At 40.9% G+C, this 12625-nt stretch overlaps 1 protein-coding gene across 1 annotated transcript; it reads left to right on the top strand.

The window, feature by feature from the left end:
- Window positions 1-665: 665 nt before the first annotated feature.
- Window positions 666-12457, top strand: LOC128890010 (lipase member H). Its single transcript, XM_054148137.1, has 7 exons — window positions 666-855; window positions 2721-2832; window positions 3663-3811; window positions 4105-4359; window positions 4618-4809; window positions 5691-5859; window positions 6211-12457. Exons 1-7 carry the CDS (start codon window positions 798-800, stop codon window positions 6323-6325), a joined length of 1050 nt encoding a protein of 349 aa, XP_054004112.1. The 5' UTR covers window positions 666-797; the 3' UTR covers window positions 6326-12457.
- Window positions 12458-12625: the final 168 nt, after the last annotated feature.

Below are 12625 nucleotides of genomic sequence, written 5' to 3'. Positions count from 1 at the left end.
AAAAACGAGATGGGCACACTTTTTCGACGCGCACTGTAATTCCGTTTCTTCCGTCACCCATTCGGACAGGTTGTGATTAAACTCTCCAAGAATCCAGTTCCGTGCCTCATTACGGAATCGTAACTTTCTCGTCGTTCCTACGATTCTTTGGCTCGCTCCCCACGTCAGAGGGATTACGGTTAATTAACAACTCCAATTACGAACGCGAAACTCGTTCAAAAATTGCGTCACCCTAAAATAGTTCAATTTTTACATCCCTTGTCACGTTCGGAAATACGTGAAAGTATAATCGAAGAATAAAATTGAAACGAAGTGATCCTAAGGAAAAATAAATTTTGTGGTTTCTCTCTTCTCTTCAGTATTTCATGAAAACAATCGAGCCCCACATCCCGTGTAACATCCTTTCGATATTTGATCATTCCTGCGAGAGGGATGGTTCCGTATTTTCCCTCCTGGTAACGACACGCGACACTTTCCCGGAAATTGAGGAAATTGATGAAGATGCAACCGTAGGGTGAGCGCACCAAATAATTGCACCCGTTCGTCGAAGCGTCGCGGTGCGCTGCGTAGCCCACGCACGCGCGCAACCGCGTGGCAAAAAAGGGGAAGTCCCGAGTTGAGTCTCGTCGGAGAGCTCGTTACTTTCTAAAGTCCCCCCGCAGCCTTTGGGTGTCCTCTCACGGGACGACTTTGCATTTCGCTATCGGCCGCGAGAAGCGGCGGGAAGAGCAGTTTTACTGATTTTTCGCCACCGTCGTTGCCTGAATGTTATATCACAAATCACGGGAGTGCGGGAGATGGCGGTCAGTGTCGTGAGATACCTGCTACTCGTCACCCTGGCCTTTCTGCAATACCGTAAGTAATCAGAGATACTTGAAGTTTCTCGTTTGGATACAAATTTCAAGTATGGGATAGAACGTGAGTGGGAGAAGGTCAAATTGGTAAAATTGGTCATTAGCGTTCGTTAAGGAACTAAAAAAATGAATTTCAGAGGTGAGACAATAATAAAAATAAATCTGGATAGGATTCGTGAATCTAATTTTTAGTAGGCTCGAGACAAAATATTAGTTTCGTTGTTTCCACGAGTTTCAGCTTGGAACCAACGTGTTACTTGTAATCAACTTATGAAAATTCTATTCTAATCGAAGGAATCATAAATTTCTTAATATGAATGAAATTCCGCCCACCTTTGGCTTTCTAGCGCGTCGTTTGTTCACGATTTGAATCGCCGCGTTCGAACTTTGCCCAGCGACTGTGCTCGATCTCGATCTACGCTCGTGGAACGCGTGGCCTGCTTGCCACCCAAAGGGAAACCTGTCCCATCTACGATGCGATCTATGCGTGGCGCGTGTTTCTTATGTCTCCGAGTGATGGTTCGTAAAGCTTGTTTCTGAACATGCCGGGATCGCCTGGTGAAGTTTGTGCCTGAAATAATTGACATAACGAGCTGGCTAGTTTCTTCTTCTCGCGATACACTAGAGCGAAACGATGTCCAATTTTCTTTATTACATAGGCAAACATTCGTGGACGACACTGCTTTCAGATCAGAAAATTTCTTAACCATTCGCATCGCACTGAACAGTGGAAAATTCGTTCTTATCATCAAATTATTATGTTTTTTTTTATTTTTATAAACGAATTGAGAGTAGAACGAACAACGACTGTTTACGTATAAAAATGATTCACGCTTTGGACTTGAAAGTCTCCGATAGGAATGCGGGCCGTGTAAGTCGATTTAAGTGCTGTCGATGTTCTCCTCTGTAACCTCGTTTCCTGTAGGGACGGTGATTTGTAAGTGTGGTTTTACTTTCTGCGTTTCTCGTCTGTGGTTACGATGCAACGTTTCCTTTTGGCGCGTCGCATCGTTCGCGGGAAATGCAGATCTATTTCGGTACCGGAGATTATGAAGATATCATAATCCGAAAGTCCGAGCTGTCACTTTAAGATACTCGTTGCTCGAGCAGTTCAGCTTTCTTCAATTTGCTATGCAAACCTGTCGAGTGCATGTGCTTGTTTAACTTATTTGTAAACCAAGCGAGTATAACGCTCCTTGACACTCGAACGGATATTTAACGACGATATTTGTATGTTTAAAAACGCGAAAAATCCTCCAGATGTCTATTCTCGGCTTCGCACGATGACGTCATTTCAGTGATTACAAAACAAAATCTTGAAGCCCTTCTTGGAAGACCCTCTATAAGGAAAACTCTTGGAGATCAGTGATTCTCGTGTCGCCACTCGACAGGCACGTAGTATCGAGCACGTGGCTCGAGGTGAATGCGTTAAGACTCGTTCAATGCGACACTAATTAGGTTCGTGTAGAACGAGCATGCGTTTATGAATTAACATCGACGCTGATTCCCAAGTCGACAATGTAAAGATATGCTCGCCACGATGAGAAACATGAAAGCTCATCGGAATGGCAAATTGCGCGGCGAACGACCTTCACCTGGTCTCTTGGTTTCTCGTAATGGATCAGACGGTCAATTATCAGTGCAAATCGAGCGTAACTTGGATGACGACTGACCTGGACCAGTTGTTTCCAAACTTTTTCAACAATAATACCTTCATAAAATATAGAATTTTAGCGAAAGCCTCACGTATCTTATTTTTTCTGTATCCTCTTTGGATTGCAAAGCATCGTGTGTCAAGTCTCCTACTTTGGAAAACACTTTAGTTAGTAAATAAAAACTGTTAATCTGCGCCGTTTTTCCTCGTAGACGATGTAAGCGCGGAGACGAAGACGTTCAAGGACCTGTTTAACAGTACATCCTGCGCTAAGCCACCCTACGAGTGTCCCCATCCGCAGATCCAATTTTATTTGTACACAAGGTAAGCTCCTTTCCACGGACAGAGCTAGATCAAGAATAGTACGTCAGTGGAAAGCTGTCGCAAGGAAAGTTATTTTCATCTATATTTTATGCACATATATTTAATATCCAGTTGAACTCGGTCGTAACGAGCACAGACACGTCGAGATCGCGACATTAAAGTGCAAAATAGCAAAAAACTTCAATTGGAATTTGTCGTTCATATTACCTATGAATGTATTATAATTTATACAAACATGTTGATATAGATATAGTAGGTATCTTTTTAAAAATGTTCTTTACTCTTTATTTTACTTTTATCTTACTCTTTAAACCCTTCTATTTTACGTTGTCTCGGGCCCCAGGAAGTTATAAAGCGTGTTTCCGAAGTCTCCATCAGTCCGATGCGGTTCCTCACTTTCTTTCATCGTTTGAAGAGGTTCACGGCGAGTCCAAACGTTCCGAGGAAGAACCGCTACGTAAGACTCTCGATTTCAAGATCACGATCATCTCGTCTCGTATTGAAAGTGGCCTCGTTTCGAGGTTCACCTTTCTCCCATAGCTATAGCCGCTTGGCATTGGCATGCTCGGACACTTTTACTCGGATCTACTCGCTCGTGCTTTTCCTCTTTCGTCGGACGCGTCGCGTCTCTTTCTGCGGAACGCTGCTTGCCAAAAGTGACGAGTAACCGATTAAAGAGAATCGACTATTCCTGAACTTCATATCTTCGGACATCGACACCCTTCGCTTTCTACCGTCAGTGGCGCTCCATAGTACCCTGGGGCCCGAGACAAAATGGGATTCAGGGGAACCTAGAAAAAAGGAGTAAAGTTGGATCGATCGTTTTTCAGAGACACGCAAAAGAAACCTTTACGCTTAGACGTTCGAAGGTTCGACTCCCTTCACTATTCCAGATTTAACAGGTCGCATCCCACTAAAATCATTATACACGGTTTTGGTGGCGGAAGGAATCTGATACCTAGTCCAGATCTTCGAAAAGGTAATTGTTTTTGTGTACTACTTTCGATGTACAGGCCACAAAATACCATTTACACGAGTATTAATCGTTTCGTTATGGGTCAATCGTGATTTTGTTTCTAATTCGAATGGATAGAATTAAATGTTGGTTGCTAGTAGAAAGTTGCAACCAGAGTTTGACATTGAAGAACGAAGAGACATCTACTCGCATTGTGTTGGAATAATACTTGACCGATCGTTTTTAGGCGAGTGCAACGACGAAATCTTAACATTTTCACCCACTAGCGTATCGATGTGTGAAACTTTCGATTTCAGCGTATTTCACGCGAGGCAATTACAATATAATAATCGTCGATTACGGTGCGTTGGTACGCGAGCCCTGTCTATCGCAGATACAATGGGGTCCAGATTTCTGTTCACGATGTATTGCTCAATTGGTAAGGTACTTGAGGGATCATCCTCGGGGTACGAGGGTGGAGAATATACACGTGCTTGGGTACAGCGTGGGTGCCCATATAGCCGGGCTGATTGCGAATTATTTGCCCGATGACAGACTTGGAAGGATCACAGGTAACGTCTGCAAGTCGATTCCTTCATCGTTATTCGCACAGATCATTTCTTTCGTTCGTGTATAGTTCGATGATAAAAAAGAGTCCCCGATGGGCGTGGCTTGAATATGGTGGGGGTAGCAGGATCAGTGTTCACGCCTCTCAGGGATCTTTTTTAACTTGTCACGCTATATATATATGCTTCTCATTCGGATATGCCCAATAAAGTTAAATGTGTGTACTGCTACTTACCTGATCGATTTGGTTTCCGATAAAACAGGACTCGATCCGACGATATTTTTCTACATGAATGGAAACCGATCGATGGATCTGGACGAGACGGATGCTCACTTCGTCGACGTGATCCACACCGGTGCTGGCATTTTGGGCCAATGGGGGCCAACGGGACACGCGGATTTCTACGTAAACGGAGGCTCCAGTCAGCCCGGATGCGCGACGACTTCCTTGCTCCGTAAGTACGATTTCCTTATCATTTTCCTGCTTACTGAACGTTGGAGTGAAACTCGTTGCATCAATCGGTTTGCACATAATGTCTTCTTTGTTTGCAATTACCTGTGACGCGAGTGGCATTTAAGAAAATCTCGTGGAGAGAGTAAATTGAGGGGAAATCTTGATGATTCATTTCGCGATGGAACTATTACTGGTCAAATTCTCTTTATTTAGTATCGGAAATGATTAACAAGAATTTTATACAGCATCGTAGAGGCAAGTTTGTACGTAAACATTTGTTTGAAAGTTATCTCCAGAACCTGCAAATTGTTTCAGGAGTTGGCAGCGTAAAGAAACGAAAGTTGCACCATTTGACACTTTTTGTTTTAATAATACACACTTGGTGAAAGTGCTAGTGTCAGGACGTGACTAATGGGAAACTAAATGAATTGCAACAAATTTCATGGTGACATCGTGTTTATTGATACATTTTGAAAGGGGGCTATGTTACAAACGTTGTGATTATGTGTCTTTTAATTTCTGTGGGTATATTATTATTACGAAAAGAATTTTTTGAGCACTAAAGAATGGTAATACAAATGGGTAATTAAATTTGAGTGAAAGTTCAATTTATTACGCTGTAGGAAAAGAGTAAAACGAACGACCATAAGATAGCTTCAGCATAAATTAATAATATTACAATAACGTTGATACAACTGTTCCTAAAAGAATTTTAGTTAAACAGCTTATGCGTTCATAGAAGGACTATTAACGTTTCGAAATCGTGGACACATGTGATTGAAAACAAAAAAGAACATGTAGAGTTACCTTATCATTAGAGAAAACGTGTTATGGAACGGATGGTCGACTGTGAATGAAATCAGTGGAACGTTTCGTCCTCAGAGACCCTGTCGTGCGACCACACAAAGGTAACGCCTTATTACATAGAGTCAATCACGACGAAAGTAGGATTCTGGGCAGCCCCCTGCGGAAATCTTTTTTCTTACCTGATCGGATGGTGCAAACCCAAGCTGGACGAGTACATTCTTATGGGAGAAGACGCCCCTCACACGTAAGCAGCCTTGTCAATTTCTCTCGATCAAAAAAATCATTCTATTCTTTAACCGAATTTACCAGGATTCAGCTTCGCACAATTTGCCGTATTTATCGCTCATTTTTATCACCTATATCATCAGACTGAACGGTTAGAAAGTTTTGAGTAAAAGTAATGGAAATATTTTTTTAGAAAGTCAAGGAATATTTTGTTCCTCTTCTGGATACCAATCGATAACATGTTTCTCTAAATCGTATTCATTTCACACTTTCCCGAATCTATAATACAATACGAATCAAATAAAAAAAATTCCTTTCCATCGAGTGTACCAATTTGGAAATTTGTTGGAAATTTTGTTGGAATTTTCAGAGCACGAGGCATCTATTATCTCTCAACAAACGCACACAAACCGTACGCCCGCGGTCTTCCCGCAAAAAGCCAGCAAACGACAAACCGGAAGCGATCGTCCTACCGCCAGTATTGAGCTTATTGAAGCAACTAATCAACATAATTATAGAATAGAGTGTCTGCAATTAGTCGCATACATTGTACGTTGTGTTTGACCCTGTTGTTTCTTTGTACATTATATTTTTAATTAGTTTTTACGCAATAAACTATTTTCCTACGCAGCCTACCGTGAATTCCGCGTCCCATCATCCGCGACATCGTTCACGATTCGTGATTATCGTGTCCGTTGCATATTAGATTGTATCATCATCGTGATCGAAGTACTTTCACCTTTTTTCCGTCGTAACGAATTCCATGGTATCGTTTGAATGATTAATTGAATCGATTCAAGAATGCAAGTGCAAACTGTCTTCCTCTTTAAAATATATTTTTCCCTGCACAGTGTTTTAGGGCTTGAAGAACGACTAGAACACGTATCGTTTTCTCGCGATTGCTTAAGAAAGAATTGGTCTCGGGGACAGTTTTATGTTAACAACAATATTTATTACATAATAATTACGATATAATAATAACTTCTATGGATTTACAGTACACTGTCGCACTAAACCTTAATTATGTATAATATGCAATGGAATGATTACAAGTTGTTAAGACATCCACGTTTCAAGCTGGAGGCGTTCAGGGCTTCGTTTTCAGGTTGGCTCGAATGCGAACGACAAGGGAACAGTCCCTTCGTCTGCTCCACGTTCCATCGCGGGAACGATGCTCGATCGTTAGAAATCGATCGCGATCTACGACTCGGCCAGGGATCAGAGATGGACGAAATTTCATTCGAATATCAAACGACGAATAAAAACAACATGCGACGATCTGTTCACCGCGTTTCCACCCGTCGAAGTCGTTCGGATATGCCCATATTCGTGAAATATAATTTAATTGTGTTCCATTACGATTTTTATCGAACAAACGACGGCTTAAAAATCGTTCGTATTTTATTCGTTATTCGAAATTCGAACAAGAATTTTGCCCATCTCTGCCAGGAACGACGCGTTTCGCTTTCGCCGGGCACCGTCCCGAAACGTAAGACTTCAATTTTATGTTTATATATTATATATATAGATCATAAAGTTAGGAATAAATTTCTCACTACACCTTACGGCGAATAACGTAGGATCTACCATAAAAAATGGACAATTTCCCGTGTGTTCGGTGAAAAATGACAAACCGAGAAACGAATCTTTAGCACGGAGTCGTTCTCCTGGGAGCCAGAACGATGCTTCAACAACTAGAACGAGCTGTGCGCTTGAGATTTTCGTTTTCTTCGTTTTTAACGTTACGTTATGTTGCGTTTATTAATGTATAAATATATTTCTCAATCGTTGTCAATAGTTTGGTATTATCTATTATTGTTTTTTTTTTTTTTTTTTATACATATATATATATTTCCTTTGCTTGGACCCTTTCGCGACGGCAACGTCTACGCGAAGAGTTCATTTTCGTTTTATATGTTTAAAATTTGCGCCAACTGAGATGCGTCAACGAGCAATGTTGCACGACTACCAGAGTTGAGCAAAATTCTAATTCAATCAGGTAACTGTATGATAATAGAATGATGTATCTCACAATGAATGGAGAAATAAATAAATGTTCAATTATTAATTTTAATGACGAATAATTTGCTGTATGGTGCATGTAATTATCATTCGATTAAAGTTTTGCCCATTTCTGGTCACAAGTTACCGGCCGAACTGGCCCGAATAGGGCCGAATTGGGCCGAGTAGCCCTGTCCACAGACGCTACGAAGCTTTCGGAGGGTTCCCTCTCCCCCATTACCGTGGTGGCGTTAGTGCAATATGGCGCGTGGAGGATGACGAAATTGGCGTAAGAGACGACAATTTCTGGACGACACTGTTGAACGTTTCACTTCGATACCCTCTAAATCACTCAACTCGTTAAAACAAGCCATTTCGCAGAGTATATAAGTAATTTTACTCTGGAAAAGTAGTGTTCGACGTCACGAGAACATCGTACTACCGGCATTCGAAGTCAGGGTCAAGCAACGCCAAGCTGCATGGTAACTATTCTTTCGATATTTGTTCATAGTACGTTTCATCGGTATTGTGCCTCGTTTTACACGATAAATTTGAATCTTCGTAAGAGTTTAATCGATAACGTCTACTTTGTCAATGATTTTAACGAATAATATCTGAGATAGTCATTCGGTCGCGATTGTCGCGGCAAGTTCATGGACGCCATTTCGCGTCATTTGGCGCTAAACTTTCCACTTGACGAATTTATGATCAGACGCTCAATGTATCGGTATAATACCTCGATAATTGTCTCTGAAAATATAATTATTGTTCGTTGACGTCAATTGGCAATGGCGATATAAAAACTACTGCGGATAATAGAAATTTATAATCATCACGCTTGGTAATTATGTGTATTACAGGACTGTCCACAGGTGGCACCTGTTACGTGGACATCTTTCTCCGTCTTGTGTCCGAAACGAAGGAGAAAGACGTCATTGTGGTTCAGAACGGGCAGAAGCGTCTTTGGACGCACGTTTCGGTTCGTGGACAGGCCTGGCGCGCGAGGATACGTTCGAAAACCGTCTCAAAAGGGTAAGTGGATCATTGTTAACGATATTATGGAATCTTCTTTGTTGAGTGACGAATCACGGTGAGGAAAAGTTAGAGAGCGTAGTGATTCGCGTTATCGAAGGGGAGCGACATCGTGGACGATTCGTTTAATCTACACGCAATTATTCCTATTCTGCTGTTGCATCGTTCTACTCGAGGAGAAACAAGAACCGAAAGTGTCAACTCGACGTTATTGTTAGGCTAAATTAAGGCTTTACAAAGATTCATCGTACTTCTGCTGTTTCTTCTTCTTTATTTACATCATCGTGCTTCGTCGCTACGGGCAATTTAGATCGACGCACCCGGCTGCGTCTTCGTAGAAACCGTGAATGACGCTAACGTGACAATCGGTACGTTTATTGTTGAAATCAGTGGCCCGCTATCTCGCGGTAAATTTAAAAGACTCGAAGGACCCAGGTCACTGCTAACAAAAACGACCATGCTCGAAAGACTGGCGTAGCGTGTTTCAAGGGAATCGTTGGTAAACGGATGGGAAGAACGTATGGTGTTTGACTGTGCGTGAGTTCGATCGCGAGTGCTAACGATGATCGATAATGTCTGCTTCTAGGAAAACTTTGTCGTCGAAATCAAACTCGTTGCCGTTGCAAGTGATTGTAAGTGCCCGAGGGACAACGCAAGACAGACGGTACGGGGGACTATAGTGCGTTCCATGGGACGACCAGAGGACCTAGCCTAACCACGTGACTGCAACATGATCGCTTGATAAGTGAGATACTCTTCGAAGTTACATAAATTCACGATACATGTCTTTGATTTGAATATCCGAAATTTAATTTTGGTAGAATTTACGCAATTTACTATTTCTGAATAGAAATAACAATGATCATTTTACAATTTTATACATTAATAGAGATAATACATAAATGTTGGGTTGTCCGGAAAGTTCATGCCTATTTTTAAGAAAAATTCAAAGGCATATTTGAACTTTGATTTATATTTATTGAATTATATATGTACCATTTTGTTCCATAACCTTTCCACTTGTTAAGGAATGTACACGTATTATATGTTTTCAGCCATTCCGATATATTCAGACCTGTACCGCCTACTAAAAATCGGCATGGACTTTCCAGACAGACCAATAATAAAAGTAGCTAGCCAATGAAATTTTAGTCACGTGGTAGACGTAGTTCATATCCTACTTTATCGTCTTACAGAAAGTGCTACAGGTTTGGGAATTATTATCGACACAGCTGAAAGGCGTACTCCTTTATACCGGTAAAATTCGAAACGCTGAAACTGATTAGTAACAAAATCAATTATCATTCGGAAATTTTTTACCGCTCCACGATAGCTATGAGCAGTTATACGCTTCGTAAAAAATCACAGGCATCGAGATCTTAGGCACGTATTGGATGCTCGCATTTCGCCGTAGATTCGCTTCCAACTTCGCCAAATGCTTTCGAGCGTGCTCCGATCGGTATGCACAGTGCTGAATTTCTTTCGTGTTATTGTTTTCATAGATCAAGCCTTCGATTCGTAGCATTGAAATTAAAACTGGTTTCTCAAACCCTCGACAACGAAATCAGTGCTCTGCACGTTTTAATTATCGTTGTTTCATAGAACTAATAGCTGTAACTATAGCGACATGATTTTAAGCGAAGTCGAATTTCTAGGATTCGTATTTATTGAATATTTTTTTTTTTTTGGTATGGTAATTTGGTATTTCGCAATTTCAACAGACACATAATCCCAATGTTGAATAATGTTGATTTACATTGCACGCGACAAGTTAAACACACGAATTATACATTTCGATAATTGAAAATTTATTTTTTGGCGTATCTCTAGTTTTTCATCAAAGAGAAAGACGCTGGATTCGGAACACGCGTATTATAGTATAGGATAGGTTAAGACACTATCGAACGAAATAGTAACTTCGTCGTCGAAGGGTTAGGTTGAAATAACACTGAATACGTAGTAAACAGAAAAACGTCACCGTCGAATCCGAAAATGAAGTTTCTCGAACGATCACTTTCAACACTGTTCGATTCTATACGTTCAGGCAAAACGTAAGCACGCATTCGTGAGCCTGCTCGGATCGATTGCCACCTATTGATTCGAATAAGTTACTCCGCCGCATTTCGTACATCACCGTGTATACGATCTACTCAACTAAACCACTACGCGTTGCGTTTTTTGTTTTGTTTCTTTAATTATCGTTATCAGTAGTAATATTAATAATATTTACCATTATTATTATTATTTTCTCATCGACGACGATCGACCCGTTTACTTGAGTAGTACTCGCACTGCTTATGGTAAATGGTAATGATCGATAATCGTGGCATCGGTGATAAGTTCTCTCTTCACGCGAATAACGAATAAACTCTTATCGGAATAAACATTTATTCGAACATCGCTTACGAGTCAAATATCGTTCGAGTACTTCCTGATACCGAATAAACATTTATCCCCGTATCCACGAATAAATCCACGAATAAATCCTTCCGTTTTACTCGTTATTCGAAATAAAGTTTGCTCAACTCTGATCCTTAACGTCACGTCGCGAACGGCGACATCGATCGATTGTCATACGCCAGTGGCGTTCAAACGTGGAAATCAAGTTGGAAAGCAATGAAAGGCACTATTTAGACGTTACGTGGACACAGGTAGCGCCGATAATAGTCATAAAACAGTACGTTACATCCGCCCGCGCATATTTACAAGCGGGCTTGTTGCCGTTCGCGTGCGCGCTCCCCGATTGTGCCATTCGCGATCTCTCGCGTCATTATGGCGAACCGAGGGAGAATTTTTGAGAATATTTCGAGGCAATCTGGTCGTAGACGGTTACTCGGTTGTATTATCGTTTCGCACGAATGAGAACTCTACACGATGCGATCATGAAGTAGATGAGCGGGCGATAATTTTATCTGAAAATGGCGAAGAGTATGTAGTTCCATTGTCAGTCACATTTCTAGGTTTAAACTCTTTACTACCGCTCTTTCAATCGTACACTGTTCGTTAGGAAAATACAAAACGTGGCTAACATCGAAAGAAAATCAAGTTGAAAAGTATCGTCGTGTCCTAGAATTTGTAACCTCAACATTTTCTAAACTATTCAAGTTACTAAAATTTAGAAATCGTGAAACATTTTACCGTAGTACGCATGCAAGATAACGCGTAGGTGTTAATTTTTGTTCTAATTTACCAATTGGAGGCGTTACTTTCATTTTCCTAGTCTTGGTTATTTTCTTCGCAAACTTTGTATTCTTTGATCTCTTTGATCTCTTTGATCTCTCGATTGATTTCGTTTACGATTGTTACTTTTATTTCGAAATGGTTTCCAGATAAAATTAGACCGAAGAAGGAACAGTTCATATTATATTTTTTAACGCGTGCAAGCGACCCGTCGTCGTGGCGTGTCGATCGATGTCGGGCGTCGCAACGCTTTTTCAACAGTTAACCCCTCTTTATTTCTCGTTAAAGTTTTAAGTACAATGCTGCATAATAACACGACTCGAAACATGCTACCGATATAATCGTTTATGATAATTGGTCCTGAAAAAAATGATAGAACCAAATCTGGTTAAGTACGGTGATCGTGTATGGGCGATAAGAAAACTGGAACTTGGAATGACATATCTAAGGATCAGCGCTTCTCTACGTGCCTACGCTTACACACCTCTACTCTACGCTTTCTATCTTACTTGCGATGATTCGATTTTAATGTATACTAACGACTGCTTTCCTAAACTGCACGTGTGAAATCT

Source organism: Hylaeus anthracinus, unplaced genomic scaffold (genome assembly GCF_026225885.1).
Source record: "Hylaeus anthracinus isolate JK02 unplaced genomic scaffold, UHH_iyHylAnth1.0_haploid 12000, whole genome shotgun sequence".
NCBI lineage: Eukaryota > Metazoa > Arthropoda > Insecta > Hymenoptera > Colletidae > Hylaeus > Hylaeus anthracinus.
Note: the sequence above shows the minus strand (reverse complement) of the source record. Positions and strands in the feature narration are given on the sequence as shown.